The 18,955-nt window shown below is 39.2% G+C and overlaps 1 protein-coding gene across 5 annotated transcripts in view; it reads right to left on the minus strand.

Annotated features, from left to right (window-relative positions):
* LOC128744091 (dual specificity tyrosine-phosphorylation-regulated kinase 1B) overlaps positions 1–18,955 on the minus strand; it is a 105,767-nt gene that overhangs the window by 43,390 nt on the left and 43,422 nt on the right. The window contains exon 1 of one of the 5 annotated variants that reach the window (XM_053840870.1): positions 7,882–8,501. The exons of the other annotated variants lie outside the window; for them this stretch is intronic. Coding sequence (XP_053696845.1) covers positions 7,882–7,951 — 70 coding nt within the window. The 5' untranslated portion in view covers positions 7,952–8,501. Of the gene's footprint in view, positions 1–7,881; positions 8,502–18,955 lie in introns of those variants that run through there. 5 annotated transcript variants of the gene reach the window in all.

Here is an 18,955-nt window from a genome sequence, read left to right on the forward strand (position 1 = left end):
AATTTATACGGATTGGATATTGCTGCTTAGACTAACTAGCAAGTTTGGTTTACCCTTTTTTGTAGAAGTATTACACTTACCTGGAAAAAAGAGAAAGAAAAAACAAGTTAGAACGATCTGTATTGTACAAACTATAGCTAGATTATTCACTACAAATCTTCACGAAGATAAATTCTTCCAAATAACAAATCAACGAGGTTGTTCTAATAAATCCGAGGTTTTTGAGCAAAAAAAACTATTTCTTTAAGAACACTTTCCTGGTAAAATATTTTTTATCTTTTCTTCCACCATACTTGCCGACAAAAATCAATTAAGTATACCGCATGGTTTAATTTTTCTGACAATAAAGAGGCATTTCTTGAGAAGAAACTTTTTTCAATGCAAGAAAACGAAAAACTCTGCAACAAAAATGCACATTCATGATGTAGCACACAAATGAACAGTAATGAAAGTAGTGTATAAAATTAATCGAAAATCCTACTATCCCTTGAAACAACAAAACTACTAGTAAATTTGTTTCCGCCAACTTTAAATTGTTCATCAATAAAAAACAAACGGCAAAAGAAGACAGAAATCATCAATGAATTTGCGCAATCAGCAGTGTACAACGACCCGAAATGAAGGAGAAATTTGATATATCCGTAAATTTGAGGCGTGAAATTAGATTTAATTAGGCGGGGGCGGTGAAAATTTAATGACGAACAAAAAGGTAAGCCCCAGTCAGCCGACCACGAGTTGGAAGCGGATTTTTTGGATTACCCACCAACCAACCAAGCCAATTGGATTACTTTCCATGGCCTACCAGCCGTCCGTCATCGTCGTCGTGAAAAGCTGAGATGAAAGGAAGCCTAACCTATTACAGGTTGGATAACACGTTGAATGCAATTATAAATTTACTGTACATTCAAGTGTATAACAGGAGAGGAAATAATAATGCACGATACACAACAAGCCGTGTATATTAATAAAAAATCGACAAGGTTGAAGATAAAGTTACATCATTTGAATTATAGAATACATTTGAATTGCAAAATGTTTTCTTGAAAGCCGTTCACAGCATTGACATTGAACTGTTTGGAGCAAATTCACTCAAGTTTGACGCCTAATGAAAAAGTCTGAACAGAATCCGCCGAATTTTGACCCAAAACAAAAGACTAAACATTTGACAAATTGTGTGTGCAAGCAGCAATCTACCAACTGTAATCACCGACGCGACGTAGACATAGAGCAGCACCACGTGTTGCCGGTCATAGGAGACACGCAAGCGTACATCCGCTTTCAGTAGCTCCAGGCCGAAGATTTTCTTTGTTATATTATGTTCATCGCCGGATGTTCATCGACCACAAAACTACGACCACTGCCACCTTTCAACTTTTCGAACATAATTCGGTCTGGGGAAAATGTGCGTTTTACGGGACTATTGACCAGTGTTGCGAAATCCACTCTTCTGATGGTCTTTTATTTCGCGGTCGTCAACGTCCTGGCCGTGTATCCGTGGGCGTGCCAGCATAGCATTTTTCGTTCGGCAAAATTCAAAACTTTGGCAAGACTGCCGTTGACTATGACTGTTCAACAGAACAAAGAATAAAAAAGAATAACAAACTCATCAGGTCAGAGTTGTTTCCCCCGCATTATTTTTTTATTTTCGGGAGAACAGTCTGGGACACGTCGGGATACTCAAACATATATTCACACTCAAGTGCACGTAGCAAAAAAATGAACTATTGAATTGAGACGACAAAAGATTCGCCATGCGAAGGAGAATGTCCTTGGTACACTCGCAAAAATTATAGGTCATTCACTTTGATTGACATCGACAACAGGGGGCAACCCCCCATCGGACGTCGGTGGACAGCAATTCTTTGCTTGTCCAGTGAACCACATCACCCACCGCACCGAAGGTGTTAGGAGGGTAAACAATATTCGGGAACGTACAGTCCTACTGCAGAACTCAGCCCTGAGTTTGATTTTTTTTTCTGAAGACGAACGTCAAATTCGAGCAATCAAAAGCAACAGCAACGGGTCACAGCAACAGTGCACAACAGGGAGCTTAACCCATTCACACTCTCTTCTGATGGATAGGTAGGTATGCGAAGGAAAATATATGTTGTTGCTGTGATAAATTGACGTAGAAGGTGAAAGTCTTACGGATGACATGACTGATCGCTGTCGAAGGGCGAAGTAATAATATTTCATATCGGGTTGAGGTTGAGTTAACTGCGGAGGTATTCTGATTAATTCTTCTCATAGACGACGCAAAATTGCTTACTCAACAAGACTACGCATAAAGAAATCTGTTAAATAGATAAGGATTTTACAACGCACAATTCATTTACTACTATTATTTCCCGCGGTGTAATCTAACAATTATCAAATAACACGCGTCAAGCTGGTGTCAATATGCGTGCGATTGATGTGACGTGAAACTAAACATTTCTGAGTAAACCTTGCAAAGGCAATTGAAATTGATTACCTTGATGTTGAATCATAACCTGCGTGAGCATCTAAAACAAATATAATCTAAGTGCACAAACATCGTATGATGCTTACAATAAATTTGAAGCATTTCGAGTTCATCAATCCCAGTAAGTTCCTTGTTCTTGGCAACATTAATAAATGGTATCACTTTTGTGCACAAGCAATCAATTTGTTAAATCAGGTAAGTGTTAGGAATTACCGGATGCTCAGTTCACTTAAAATGGTAATGTTGATGTCCTTTCTTGATACATCTGATGTACCTCAAGGCATTCGATTAGGCCCATATATATTTCTACAATAGCCTAACGATGCATGCAACCATCTCATATTTGTTATCATTTTCAATCCTCTTCCGTGTTTTAAAATAGTGCAGATGCTCAGTTTTTACAATTACACTCGAATAATTTAGCTGGCTTAGGTAATATGAAGTATTCTTCAAATATTTTACGACTTATAAATTTGCATTTTATGTACGATAAATATTTTAGATTTTACCATCAACAAGTTCATCATATCTATTCCTAGCTTGAGCTTGAGAAGGTTCTTAAATCTTTTAGCTCCATTAAGGCCAATAGACCAAGTGGCTTTGTTAAATTTCATACAAAGAAATGCGAACTTTTTATCTCTCTGTCTTGTCACAAACAACAATTAAATTTTGTGTAGAAACCATAAGTAACGCATGGTTTTAATTTTTTTTAACAAAGCGAGATTATTTTGTGAATATCACAGTTTTTCTGATATTTTTCACCCGGTTTTGGACCTACCCGTCAGTCTGTTCGAGGGGATCAATGTGTGCGAATGCTGAATTTAATGTGATAAAAAATTAGGTGCTGCATGCAAAGTTAAATATTACTGGATAAAAAATAAAAAGCGGTTTCACGTTATCGGGTTTTGATGCTTTTGGCACAGTTATTCCTTGAATTACAACGAAAACGTGCACAGAGTGCATGAAGATCATAAAAGCGTAAAACTACAATATTTCGAGCGATTACGCAGTTTTGATGAATAGGGGTTTTTGCAATATCGATATAAATATCGATGTCAGTATCATCTCGGCGAGTCCAAATATTGATATTACTGATATTGATTTTTCTTAGGAATATCAACAACCCTACATACCGTTAAACCGCAAATATTTTTGTCCTGACTGCTGAGCACAGTCAGCCGACTGCAGTTGGTTAATAAGCAGACTTGTGCGATCCTTTGTTGCAGTAAAACAGATTTCGCGCGAATTTACATCGGTAAAAAAGATACTCTATGAAATTTTCCACTTCAATTTTCTCTGCAGTTCTGAATTCGCTAGAATCGATGGAATCGAACGGTACAATAGTAAATAAAGATCAGATCATAAAAAATTAAAAATATTTTAGCTAGATTTCAATGATTTCAACAAGAAATTTAAATGGAATCTTCAGGAGTGTGAATGTATGAAAGCAGAATTTTTATTGGAACAAAACGCACATTTAAAGTATTTTCCGTCGATAACTATACATTTTCCTATTACAATTTGCTATTGTTTCCTATTACAATTTGTGAATGCCCTGCCGAAAAAACTGTTCCTCTTTAGAAGCAAGTCATTTATCAAGCCATTTGCCCACATTTTCAAAAGAATTGAAGTGCGTGTCCCATCGATGCTAATCGGTGGTAGCGGGGAGGAGCCAGGTCTAGTGAGTAAACCTTCCTCAGTGACTTGCCAAACAAATAACTTAATCGTTTCCTAGATCGTTTTGGCAGTGTGCGATGGATCGCTATCATGCAACAAAATCATTTTGTGTTGCATTTTTTGATGTTTTGGTGGTCGTCCCAAAATTCTGATCCAAATTGATCATTTGTTCTTGGTAGCGTTTAGTTTTAACGATTCCGATAGGTTTGAGTAGTTTATAGTAGATGTAAATCAATCCGTTCTGATTACACAATGTGATCACAATGTGATCGAGAAATGATTTCCTTTTGTACCCGGCAAGCTGCACACATTCCCTGCAATTTTTCATTCAACTCACGTGGATATCATTTACCGATTTTCCTAGTGACCTTCAAAACCTATGGAGATGGCTTGTTGTTGCGTCATTTTCATCCAAAAGTGCTTGTAGTTCATTTTCCTTGAACTTTTTTGGAGGTTTGCCACGTTCTTAGTTCTGGTGTTGTTGATGTTAGTGTTGTTAGTGAGTTTTTGTATGCTTCCCTTCTTTTCTTGAACATTTTCTTTTTGACCAAAAAAAACTATCTGGTCGAATTTGGTAAAAATCCGAGAAGGTCGATTACAAGTTTATACTTTTTCTCCGTCACTTGACGTGGAATGACCCTTATTTAAGAATGTGTACCGTTCCTCTCTGCACAAGCTGGTGAACCGATTATGTGCCGTCGTTAATCATTAGTTTTCCGGCCGTAACCCAGGGTAACAGGAGATGAAATGCTTATTATTTGACCAAAACCACAAGAAATAAAAAAGTGCTCACAGAAAAGTCTTTCATTCGAAGAATAAAATCCTAGTTAGTCGAGAAAATTAGAATTGATGTGGAATCTACGTTTTACTGGACCATAGGAAGCGTCCAATGATAAGCAAAGTAGGTCATATCTTGAAAAAGAATAAACAAATCTATCGTCTTAAAAAAAATCAAATTTAAAAAATCGATAGTTGTATGTCGATAGAACCAGTTTTCAAAGTATTCATTTAATCATGTCACTATATGGAAGTTCAACACCAGAGGTTGGAAAATTCGCAAAATGAATATATACACCGAGCAACGGCAAACAATTTTATCATGAGAAAAACACAGATACGAATGGTTCAATTCGCCTATAACTAATGAGGCACATACATTCACGCTTCATATCATCGCTAAATATACGAATATCGTGTGCAACGCAAAAGTGCGAAATAACACCTTCTGCTGCTACTATACTAACACTATTTTAAACTAATCTGTTTTCGTAGTGATACTATTTTGAATACTTTCCGGTGTCCCCGGGAATACTAAGCCCGCTAAATCGACCACACTCAATTTTCAATATTCAATTTTTGAACGAATTCCGATGTTCTCGATGAGGTTATGTTCGTGATGGGATTTAAAGCCGAAGAATGCATTATCGACGAGGTAGTCGAATAGTGTGTGTTCATGAGGGATGTTCATCAATTCAAATAAGCATTTTTTCGCGAGTTCTCCAACCACTGTTGGACATATTTGTCGGTTACCTTTTCAAAAGCACCCAAGTGAAAATGTAAACAAACTGTGTGCGAGTTATTCTCTGCAGCCGAATAGGGGAAAGACGTCTACGGTGAGACACTTTTTCCAAATTTTTAACATTGTTTTCATGAGAACTACCAATAGCTCTTCTGTTCATTTGAAGGTTATACCCTGCTAATCTGAAATTTTTTTCTGTCGTTGTAGCTTGTAGTTATAAGCTAAAGCTAAACAACCACAAATGAAAATGAGTCACTTTGTTTTCTTGTTCCCCAATAGGTGAGAGGAATGAAACAGCAACTATTAAATACTGATACTGAGACACAAATTTGAATTCACTTTAAACCATACTTTTTTGGTTTTTGGTTGTTTACGCATTCGTTTACGCCCTTATTAAAAAGTACCCCAGATTTCTTTAATATTCAGCGGTATCTTGCTATCTGCAAATTGTAATTTTTCATTCTTGAGGTGTTTACGCTACAGTTTTTTTATTATAGTCACTTTAACAGTTTGGGTCATTCAGGACTTCTGCGGGGTTGGAAATTCAACCCGGGTCCTCGGCGTGAGAGGCGTGAATGCTAACCATTACACCAGGATTGACCCCTTATTCTACATTTGCTGTTGGATAGATTATATCTTGGTTGGACTTTGATATCTTTGTAGTCAGAGGTTAATAATATTTTTCCAAAATACATAGGACTACGCTGCTGTCTATTATAAGAACATTTTTTGAAAAAAAAATATGAAATCGATACATTGTAATGAAAGCATCCGTACTGCTTGTGTGTGTGTGATACAGTCCATCAACGAAAGCATCCGTACTGCTTATGACAAAATTCAAACGTAAAGTTTCACAATAAGCAATCTTTAGAGATCTCCGATATTCGCCGACCCACATTTTATCAATCACCAGTATTTGGAAATCTAAATTGAAATGTTATAAAGCTATCGGTTTTTGCCACCATCCCAATTTCGAATGAAATTCCAGGTACTAATCCATACCGCAGTGCAGATTTTGCCAAAGTCGATTTCAATCTTCTAGCAAAATATTAGCTAAAAATACCTCACTCACAAGCAGCAAATAATAATAGAGTGATTTCTTTATCACGCTGCCTTAGTGACCGAAAAGGATAAATGAATCCTTTTCAAATTGAAAGCTATCAGGGTTATTGCCAGCGGTTGATCCATCTCAAATGGCGATCGACGTAAATTTATCACTGATACGACGGATGATGCGGAGTCCAATCTCGTATAAATGGCCAAACCGAACAGGAAATGCCAGATTGAATTACCGTGTCTGACAGACACGGATGTGTGCGTGTACGGGATATGATGTGTAGTGCAGCGATAGGATGGTTCATCGAAGGTACTAAACATTTGCTCTTTGCACCTCAAGCAAATCTACCGCCATGGAATATTTTTTTCCTGAACCACTCTCGTAGCCATACAATGAATTGAGAACGGCGAGAAATTTCCTTCTTCGTCACTCATCCATCGTTTCGTGTTGGAAATATTCTGCCGGTGCGTCATCCCAGCATCACTGTCGTACGACACCGCTCGCTGCTGTGTCAGATATGTATATTAACACACACAACTAACAGCCAGTAACTATTATAGTACTTAAAACGCAATAGGAAGTTGCTTGTTATTACTGCGAAAAAGCAGTACCTCGATAAATGCGTCACCATCCTACTAATGGACTTTATAGAAACCAGAACACTTCGTCAGTTGACCGAAGAAAACGCCATTTAAATTTATTGCACATATGTATCCGAATGTACTCAGCTCGAAGTAACTTTATTTGTAAACAAAGAAAACCCAACCTTGCCTATCATTTCGAACCAATGCTTGTCTCCCAGTCGTGAGTTAAACATAAAGCAAAAAAATATTAAAAAATACTTTAATCAATAACATAACATTTGGAAATTATGTTCCACATTATTATAATACGACTGATTTGAATTGTATACAATGCTGACACTAACCCGACTAATCGCACCTTATCATTACGTGAACTATGTACTCATGTATGACCAAGTTGACGATTCGAAACCCAAACCGATAAGTGTTGACTGTTGTTGACGGTTGACATACACACATTCCACCGATTAAGAAAGGTCAGCAACGCATTCCAATCAGTGCGTTGATCCGTTTAATAGCAAAACACCATCAGCGAAATACTGCAAGCAATGCGAGTGCTGCACGAACCACCAACACTTACCGTAGTCATCCTTTTGGGCCCAGGACTGGGTCAGCGTCGACGACGAAATGTAGCACAGGCCGCTGGTCATTGTGGCTCCCCCAACAACGCAAGCAAGCAGGCAAGCTTTTCCCTTGAACCGTACCACAGACGACGGTTCACAGGCTTTCACCGTCGTTGGCTGTAAAGCTCTTTTCTGTAGAGAGCTCTGAGTTACGCCCGCCTCGACTGTGTCGCGCACGCAAAAACTTCACTCGCACGGTCTATAATTATCGACTTGCCGATGCTTCTTTCAAACCAATAAACCGCCCACAGTGCGAATGCTTATTTTTATTCCCACTGGCGATATTTCCTAGTTCTTCGATACAAAAACAATCCACCGATCGACGGTCGCCAACCAACTCACACAGTCGTTGAGATTATGCAATTTTGTAGATTCACTTTATTTATGATACAAATCGTAATCGAGAAAGCGAAATGCTCTCGCTGCGAACAAAAGTGTTATCACTTTTCGAAACCACCCAAAACTTAGCTTTCACCAAAGACCTTGAGCGGAACACTCGACGGAAACGGATGCACCACCGGGTTTCGGATTTCAATCGCTTGCACTAAGAGGTTTCCTGCGATGAACCGCACCGGATGGACGCCGAGGAGCAGAAGTTCCCATCCGTTCTGTCAGAACTTCAAAGCAACACTGTCCCGCACTTCTTGAGTCAATACGCGACGCGAATGTCACACTTGGTAACAACGGAGCTTCGATTGGCAGAAAGACGAAACAAAGCTAACACTCGGTACGTGTCTTTGTGTATCAGCACTTAGGAAATCGTGTACAGTGCGAAGGCTGTGCGACATACGTAAACAGTAACAGCTAACCAACCAACAACGGCAGCGGCGTTGGTGCGCGAAAAATTGCGCTGCTTTGAACTACGGAGTTGATGCGAGAAAAAAAATCAGACAGTTCACATCTTTCGTCACACACCGCACCGACCGACGACGACGACGACGGCAACCAGAGAGCGAAGGGAAAAACAAAGACATTCTGCTGTCATATAAAGCCCCATATACGTATGTACAGATACAGTCGGAAGACAGTCGTCGTAAGCAAGTGAAACAGCTGTTGCGTCTTTCGCTGGCTGTTGTTCACGATCTAATCAACAAATTTTACACCCCATTTAGGTGCCATAAATTGTGATGAATTCCTCCCCAATACGAGCTCAACTTACTTAGCCAAATTACCTATCTCATTTCGCTGCACTTTTATTTTATATTTGCGTCGCGATAACATTGCATTTTTGTCGGACATAGGACTATATTTTGCTTCAACAACGTTCAAGTTAAAGGTTCACTTGTTCTCATGAAATGTTTTTGTGTGATTCACGGTTTTTTCGATTTGTCGGCTCAAAATGAAATTTGATAATTTTGGTGACCAATGTCGTCTCTCTTTTCACTTATCGCCTTTCCGAGCAAATTATCTTAACTTACATTTGCAAGTTGATAAGTCCAAAAGAAAGTTGATTCGACCGATTTATTAAAACATATTCGTATCTCTTGCTACGATAGCCTCTAATTAGGACCAATTGATTGCATGCATCGGAATAAATCGGAACAAGAGTATCTGGCGAATATGGCGGGTGAAGCAATTAGCCATAGGCATACTGAAGTAAGCCGTCATCTAACGCTATCGTGATATATTTATTACTAAAAAATCTATCCACTATGCCCGGAGTATACGGAAAGTGTGGTTGATTCATTCTACAAAAAGGACGATCGGTTCGATTGCCGTAATTACAGCGGCAGCACACTGATCAACGCTGCCTACAAGGTGCTTTCCCAGATCTTGTTACATGGTCTATCCCCAACCTCAATAACAGATTTCGTAAGGCAATACCAGAGGGGAACTAGTGCTAGATCCCCTCGAAACGTCGGGAGCACGATACAACGCATTACATTTTCGTGCATTTCAAGGCAGCGTACGATACTAGAGTGGACTAGGAATGTGCTACGTGCGTGTTTCTGGGTCACTTTCGAGTCCCTTCGAATCGCGCAGAGTGTTGCGGCAAGCGGATGGACTGCCATGCATGTTTGTTAACATCGCTATTAAAAGTGAATCCGATGAGCGGGCAGCGAGTGAAACGACATTCAGCAAACGTAGCCAACTCCTAGCCTTTGTAGACGACCTCGACATCATTGATAAAATCCTTGGGACGGCGGAGACAATCTACGCCAGGCTAAAAACGGAGGCTAGGAGGATTGGGCAATGCGCCAAAAACCAAATATATAATGGAAAGAGTCTCAGGCTAAAAAATAACATTCCTCTTCCACGCACAGTAACTATTGAAGGCGATGAACTGGTAGTGGTAGATGAGTTCATATGATTGGGACCGCCGACAATAATTCGAGTAAGGAAATTCATCGGCGCCTTCAAGCTAAGAATTGAGTCTACTTTCCCACCGCAAAACGCTTCGATCAAGGAGCATACACCGCCGCACAAAGCTGATGATGTAACGCTCATCAAAGCGGTAATCTTCTACGGACTGGAGACTGTAAATTTACTCACGGAAGCAAATTGCGAATTTGCTTACGTGCACTTTCCGGATTTGAACGATAGGTTTTGCTAACTATTTTTTGCGGAGTAACTACAAACGGAAAGCGAAGGGTGGCGCAACTGCATAAACAATGATCTGCAGGCACTACTTGAAGAGATTCTCATCACACACCTGGTGAACTAGCTGGGCAATCTAATCGGGAGACTACGGCGGACGCGCCACGTCGCAAGGATGCCGGGCGACTGTGCAGTGAAATCTGTGCTCTTCAAGAACCCCACCGGTCGCGCCTGGAATAGAGGGGCCCAACGTGCTAGATGGGTCGAGCCAGTTGAAGCCAACTCGCGAGTGTCGAGACGCTCAACGAATTGGCGACGAATAGCCCAGAACCGAATACAATGGAGACAAGTTCTTAATACAGTACGGGTCACTCAGACTCTATACTACCGAAGTTTTTGGAAATTTTCTTATAGTCAATGGTGATAGAGCCCTTAGTGAGATGGAATGTAACAACCTGAAGTTTTTGAAGAGATATAATATAATAACTTGAAGTTTGCACAAGTTCACACTGTTATCAACATTAATCTTCGAAGTTGACGATAATCGACGACGTCGATGGAAGGCACAGTTAGATACCATTCAACATCGTCAGTATAGACAAGTACGCAACCGGTTTCTGATAATTTAACTACATCGTTAACGATTGATTTGAAGACAAAATGGCCTACATTGATTCCTTGAGAAACGCACTGTTGGAATGGAATAATTTCTAAAATATTGCTAAGTCTTTCAGAAATATTCATCGCAGTAAATGTGACTTCTGCATCGAAGACAAACACATTCACGAATAGGGAGAATAATAATACAAACATTTGACAGCAATCTGCAATGGAGCGCGACTCTGATGCACCAATAGTATTGCCGCTCTTCGACTTTACAAAACTGAATTTGTAGCTGCATACACATAATTAATTGGATGGGTAACAACTTACCCGAAACCGATCGGCAAAAGAAAATACACTGAAGTCGCTTTTTACACGATTTTTTTACGCAAATTTCGGAATTTACGCGTTTTTAACGTAGGACTACGTCTTTGTTTACTATACCGGGAAGCACTTTGTGAAAACTAATAAAAGTGTAACATTTGAATGAAAGATTTCAAATGGTAATAACTACTAAACTACTGAACGAAACTGAACAATTTATGTGTCGTTGGATAGATAAAATGAACAGCAATTTTATGGTATCTATATACATAAAAATGAATTTCTATCTGTCTGTCTGTCCGTCTGTCTGTTTGTCTCTCTTTCTGTCTGTATGTTCCTTATAGACTCAGAAACTACTGAACCGATCGGCGTAAAAATTTGCATGCAGGGGTTTTTGGCGCCGGGGAAGGTTCTTATCATAGTAAGAGACCCCTCCCCTCGTAACAGGGGGGCTCCCTTAGAAAAAAAAATACAAATTTCCTCATAACTCGAGAACTAATCAAGCAAATGGAACCAAATTTAGCATGTGGGGATTTTTGGAGGCAGGATTTTTTTCTATGGTGACAACAAATATGCAGTTTAGTTTACATTAGTCTTTGATCTAATGGTCTGATATAGTCCTACGTCATCCTTTCGTACAACCCTTAGGGCTGTATATCTTGTAGTTTTTCACGCAAATTTCGAAATTTACGCGATTATTTACGCAAATTTCGGAATTTACGCGGTTTTTTCACGCAATATTCGGAATTTTTGCGGTTTTTCACGCGAATTTCGAAATTTACGCGCTTTTTTACGCGATTTTGATTTACACAGAACGTATTCTACACGTAAAAAGCAACTTGAGTGTATATACTTACTGTAAGAACGAAAAGTAGAGTGGCCAATTTACTTTAAAGCTGTGGTTAACTTCCTTCTTTAATCTTTAAAGATGCTTTAATCTTGCAATGCTAACTATTTCCTTGGATCTGGAAAGAGTTTTATACGTTCCCGATGTTCAAGATGGGTGATAAACGTAATGTGGAGCAGTAGCGAGGTATTTCCAGTTTGTCCGCCTGCTCGAAAGTTCTAGTAGCCATTGTGTACGATCGTCTAATGTTCAGCACAAAAAACTCTATTTCAACTGCTCAGTATGAATTTTTCTCTGGCAGGTCCTTAACTACCAATTTATTAGAGTTCACATCGTTTTGCTTGCGTGGCATTGATCGGATTCTCCAGATTGACGCTGTATACACTGTCCTGAAGGCTGGGATGTTGTGTGCTAAGTATAATAAACTCGAAATATCTGTCACGATGGTTACATGGTTAAAATCGTATCTGTGGGATCGTAAAATGGCCGTGAAGTTGAGAGCGCCACAACCTAGCTGGTTTAATAACAATTCCAGAGTCCCTCAAGGCAGTATCTTAGGGCCACCACTGTTTTCGTTGTTTATCAATGATGTTACAGAATTATTACCTCGTGACACAGGACTGTTGCATACCGATAACACAAAAATCTAACAGGTTATTCAAACGTGCGATGATTGCTTCAGGTACCAAGCATTAATTGATTTATTCGCAATTTGGTATGTTGACGAATATGGAAATTTTCAGATAAAATAAGGAAGATGGTTAAGAATCGATTCACATAGTAGCGTGAAACACATAGGTTAATTCAATTATCAAAATGATCCTATATGAAAACTATTTCTCATCTGAACTTTATCGATTCTTACTGCTGTTGACAACAGACACAGACACAGAATAGATTGAGAGCATTTATGTTTGCGTTTTGATTAGCGAGATCGTGTGGCTAAATATGCGGTAAGCGCACAAAAAATTTCACCCAAAATGAAAATCTATGCTACACAGAAGTACACAGCCAACGTTACTAGGTCAGCATTTCATACAACAAACTGCTGGTAACGACAAACATATACCTACCCACCTAACTATGCACAAGAGCAGCCGAAAATCGGATGTCGGCGTCTGGCGAAAACGAACGCGCCCAAATCACGAACATTTCTGATGACGACGCCGTCAGTTATGACATATGGTTTCGCGTGACCAGTGAACCACGCGATACGGATCGATGCACACACTATGTGTCGCGGTGGTGCTCGCTCTCGCATGGTGGACATGTAAATCGATAGAGGGCAAATAAAACCCACACACTAACGCAAACACCTACTTTCCTATCAAACACTGACTGGTTGGTGGCTCATATTCTGTGTACAGTACCTACACGCTACACCCACTTCCTCAAGGAAGACGAAAAAAAGATTTCCATTTCTACATGTTAACATCAATCATCAAATGATCTAGTCGAATTATTGTGATGTGAGATCCATGAATAAAATCATGACTTTGTCGTCATGCGTCTAATGTATGGTCAAATACCAACTACTAAATGTTGAACGAACCCATCCCGATCTCGACCAATTTATTTGTTTCCCATGGTTTCGGAAGACCCAAATTAGTTATTGATCATAAACAAATCAAATAAAAAACAAATAAGAGAATAGAATTAAAATCTACAACTATAACACAATAATATTTAGGAAAATAAAATTATTACAGAATGCACCGGAACATCATCAGAACAAAATTGAACTAAGGAAATATTCGCAAGGCAGCCACAGGAAGGAATTGTATTGTAGGAATAATTAAATGGTCTCGTCTCGTCTCGTCTAGTCAAGACAAGCAACAATGCCGATAAAATTGTATATTTATAAATATACTTCCCCGCCTTTGGTAGCACGCACGTCTGCTAAATAGTCCCCGGGTAGGTGTGTAGCACCATAGACGTCACCAGTCGAAATATTATTTAATATTGTAAAAACGATAACAGTGAGTTTTGTTTTGTCTAGAGTCGTGTGTAATCAAAGTAATTATACAAATCACTTTGAATTCAATAAAGTTATGAAATGCAAAGAAAAATGCCTGGTCATAAACCAGTCTAACGTGACAGAAGATAATAAACAAAACAAAATAATAAAACGACAGAAACGAAAATACATCTACCGTTATAAGAAGGTAGTTGAGCTAGAATCAGAAGGGAAAAGATATCAATGGAATCACAGGCAGCTTGCCTAGACTTTGACAAAAAGTGGGACACCAAACTTTTGTAACTCATTGCAAGCCCATTTTTCGTATTGGATACTTTTTATTGAGACAGTTTCGAAAGATTATTTACAAGGTGTGTTTAGAAGATGTGTTTTAGATGTAGTGATTCTTTTGAAAAACTAGGTGATTACATCTGGTGGCTTCTTTTGTTTCCACTTATTGTGCTTATGTAATAATCCTCCCTTCTTTCTTTGCGCTAGCATAATTCTCAAAATTAGTCGCTGCTTCTTTATCAACTAAATCAATCTCGTGTGAATGTATCCGTTAATTTGTATCGCTTTGGTACAGCGCAGGAACAGATGTGGAATACTCCCGTGCGTTTTAGTGCCGAAAGATTAAGACAAATCTTGAAATCTCATTTTCACAGTAAAAGTTTATGAGAAAAATGCGACAAAACTATGAGCCCAAAGCTTACATTGAAATAATTAATGTTCCTCAGAAAAAATATTATTTAGGGTTAATATTTATGTTGAATACACAATACGATTAACACATTTCAGTAGCCGGTTATAAAAAGTTGACGCCATTCTGACTTCATTTTTTCTAGATATTAAAACGTTTTTATGAGTCCGCCATCTCATACACTAACCATTGCTCTATATTTACTTTTTATGCTCATCTCTGCTTAATTCCAATTCCTTTGCCCATTAGCTGACGCCACACGCGCTTGCAATATCTTGAAACTTTTCCCCGCTTGACACCCCTTCTACCAACATATTTCTTCCTAGCAGCTGGTGATGACCTTGTGTGCAATTGCTTGCAAATTTCTTCAACCACGCCGCCGGTCGGTCAGTTGCTAAGTGATTGCTGTCAGAAGTGGTAAGAAACCTCAAAGTCCAGCCTGACAACGTGTCGCCGATTGCTGCTGCTGCTGCCGCCGACTCTACTATGTAGGAACCGCTCGCTGCTGCTGCTAGCTCAGGCCCAGGGTAAGGGAAAGTTCGTGACTGACGAGTAGAAAATTAGATTTTCATTCCATCTTTCCATGGCATGGTGAATCAATATTATTTCCTCCGTAGGAAGTCAATAAATATGTCTGAAACGTGCCTGGGTTCCCCAACCTGACCCTTCACGGAGTTGAATTTGATTAGACCGCCGATGGTAATTTTCTTTCACGTACTTTTTTTGTGAAGCGGAAAATATCATTACATAAAATTAGAATAGAGCATGAAATTACTCTATTACTTTGCTTTCGTAATTTAGTAACATTCATGCTTTCGAATCTGTTTCATCAGAAATATTTCAAAAGGGCCTGACAAATAAAAGTACAAATAATTAATATTGGTCTGTAATTAATTATAACGAATATCTGTAAAGTTTTGAAATGGAATAGGACGACTTTTATTGTGATTTTTTGTTTCTATTTTGACTGATATACAGGACACTGACCGAGGCCAGATATGCTGATTTATCTGGATATATATTTCTCGGTTCTAATTACAGGTCTTTGTCATAAAGTATGGATACCTACAGACTTTTCCGAGTTTCGAAAACTCGTTTTCCCCTCGGTGCTGTTGCTTGAAATCAGTAGTATTAAGACTAGAAAAAAACATACACAGTAATCAGCCCACTCAAGGCAATGAGTCTAAAATTAACCTCGAAGATTGTCGTAGATTTCAACAATTACGTCATTTTCTCCAAGGGGGGAGGTGTTCTGAGAGAACATATCTGTTTCACATTTTCCTACACTAATTCCAAATTGTCTGCCTAATAACTACTTTTACACAACTTATTCTTTCGTAGAAAAACAGATCAGCAGAGTGTATTATTCGTATCCGAATTTTCAAAAATACTACAAATCTTACGTATGAGCTTTTTTTTTGAAGCGCACACTAAGCTCGGTTTATACAATTACCGAAGATCTCCGTTTGTTTGACCGTTTTTAATCTGAACACTTTAATTTGAATCCCGCCTATCAACATGATATCATCAAACAGTGTCAGTAATCGTGATTTTTGTACTGAATTACTGTGTTTAATCTGTTCCACACTTCATGTGTCCACCGATTCTGATAAAAATTCGATCGGAGAACGAAACATTCAATGAACTTACAACTACCAACTAGATCAAACCACCGAAACAACAGCAAAGAGCCAAGAGGCCAGTTTATAAATCTTTCACCATATTCAGGGTTGTCAGTTGTTGAAGTTAAAAACGAACTCCGTTAGTTAGCATAAGCAATCATAAAAATTAGCGGGGGTCCACGGTATAGATTTTTCCTCTTAATCATTTAAATCAGTGATGGCCAAACAACGGCCCGCGGGCCGCATGCGGCCCTTCAAGATATTTTGTGCGGCCCGCGGACTGATTTGAGAGATGGTGGACTTATGAGTGACTTTTTTGATGATACAGGAGTCACTCAAATCAGTCGTAATCAGGGACCGAAACGGTTACACTTTTTCTATTACATTTACCAGCATGCAATGCCATGTCAGACTCTTAACCAATACCATCGCTCTGTACTGTTTATGTACCGGCAGTGCCTATCTTATAAGTGTCGAGACTATGAGACTATGATCAGAATATGTAAATGATAATAAGCAAACATTTTCATACGTTAGCCGACCATTCACGCAAAATGTCGTGTAGAAATGACATGCATTAGCCGCTTTATGCTTACAGTTATAGTTGAAATAGTATAGAGAAGTAATTGAGAATAAGATGTATTGGGAACCTTCTTATGTAAAACCGTGTTGTTTGGGGGAAAGCTGTATGTTTGGCTTACGGACGCAAAGCAGCAAAAGAGAATACAAAAAAGTGTCTCCAAAACTGGTGACACTTTTTCCCGCATATCGAAGACTGTCTGACATGTAGAACAAAAGATGTTTTCAGTGTTCGTGCATTTCTTTCCGGTGCTTGTGTACTAGTAACATGTCGCAAGACTGGTAGCAAGATAAAATGGTAAAAGTCTTCAAATTTTTATCACCAACCAGTACATTTAACGTCCCTGGTCGTAATGCCTCGTGCATTTTGTAGTTTCGAATGCTTTCCGGTTTGAATCTTGGGGTAATTCCCAAAAAATGGTTTTTATTGCCGCATATTTTGCAGTTTGTTATGCGCAGGAATGGCCAGAGGAATTTGCGGCCCATGACATCATGAGGCGATCTCGTTTGACCCACGCCATGCCTATGCCTGGGCACCACTGATTTAAATGATTATTTACTTACACAAGTTACTTGAGAAATAAGCTTGTCTGAACCGTCATAGCTTCCGTTTTCTATTGTCAACAACCTGTAATCATTGTAAATTAGTATAGGCTCTCAAAAGTGATCGCCCGACTTGTGGTTATCACACGTGAATCTAAATTGTGAAAGCGCAGATTCCAATTTTTTTTTGGTAAAAAGAAGTGAACTACGAACTTCTAAGTGTTTCTTCAAAAACCCTTCCCATGTCCAATTTTCCACTTTTTTGCACGTCTTGTCTCACTCTAGAGATACTATAAACACTTATATTTCATTACCTTCTTCTAGCATTTCCATCGCATCTTTGATAGACTGTCGTTATAAAAAATATAAATAAATATCTAACTTCGATTGATTGATAAGTCAACACGAAAACATGAGGTTGATCTGTAGAGCCTAAGGTTCATTCATTCAACGTGGCGACTTTTCGAATGAAACAATATTATAAACAGACAAAAGGGGCACCCATGGGGAACCTCCTTTCACTTTTTCTATGTGAACTCTTCATGCCAAAATGACTTCTTTCCATTAGGTACATGATCCATCGAATGAAATCGTTGCAATTCAGTGGGGAAACGAAATGAATTGGAAGGGATTATATTTTTGAAAGTGCCAAACTAGATGACTACAACAGAAATATAATGCAAGCCATTATTAGTAGGACAAGTAGGATCCAGTGTAGGAAACCCATTGCTCCAACAACAGAAGTCCTGACAAGAGTAGCTGTTGAATACGATGTGGTGTTACCACACGAGCTTCGTCCAAAATTAAAAAGATTTGGTCCAAAAAATGACTCTTCTTGTCTACGGGGTTGGCATTCATCGTGGAGCCAGTCGCTACCTTGACTCTACTGAATGAACCCAATGGCACCTTCCACTGCACGCCTCAGCCGTCCTCGAGAGTGCTACCTCAATGCTTCGCACATACTCAGTAGCAAATTCCGGTGGCTTGTTCGTCGTTCGAGATTATATCGTGGCGGACGACGGTGCCGCTTTGGTAGATGGTCCGTATTTATCTAGTCCGTCAGCATTAATATAATTTGCTTCTTGTACTAGGATGCTTGTGGATGACTCGTAAGGCCTGCACCAACCCCCTGTATCGCCGGAGGACCATCGTCACAGTACTATTTTGCGTGCCACACTGGCACGAGGACAATGATTCCCCCTTCTCTGTTAGCATACGGCCTTGGTTGTCCGTATCCCGGCTGGTACCACGAGGATGTAGAGATAGGGGTTGCTGGATGAGAGGCTGAAAACCATTAGGGGGTTTATTTTATGCCTAC

Source organism: Sabethes cyaneus, chromosome 3, assembly GCF_943734655.1.
Source record: "Sabethes cyaneus chromosome 3, idSabCyanKW18_F2, whole genome shotgun sequence".
NCBI classification, from domain to species: Eukaryota; Metazoa; Arthropoda; class Insecta; order Diptera; family Culicidae; genus Sabethes; species Sabethes cyaneus.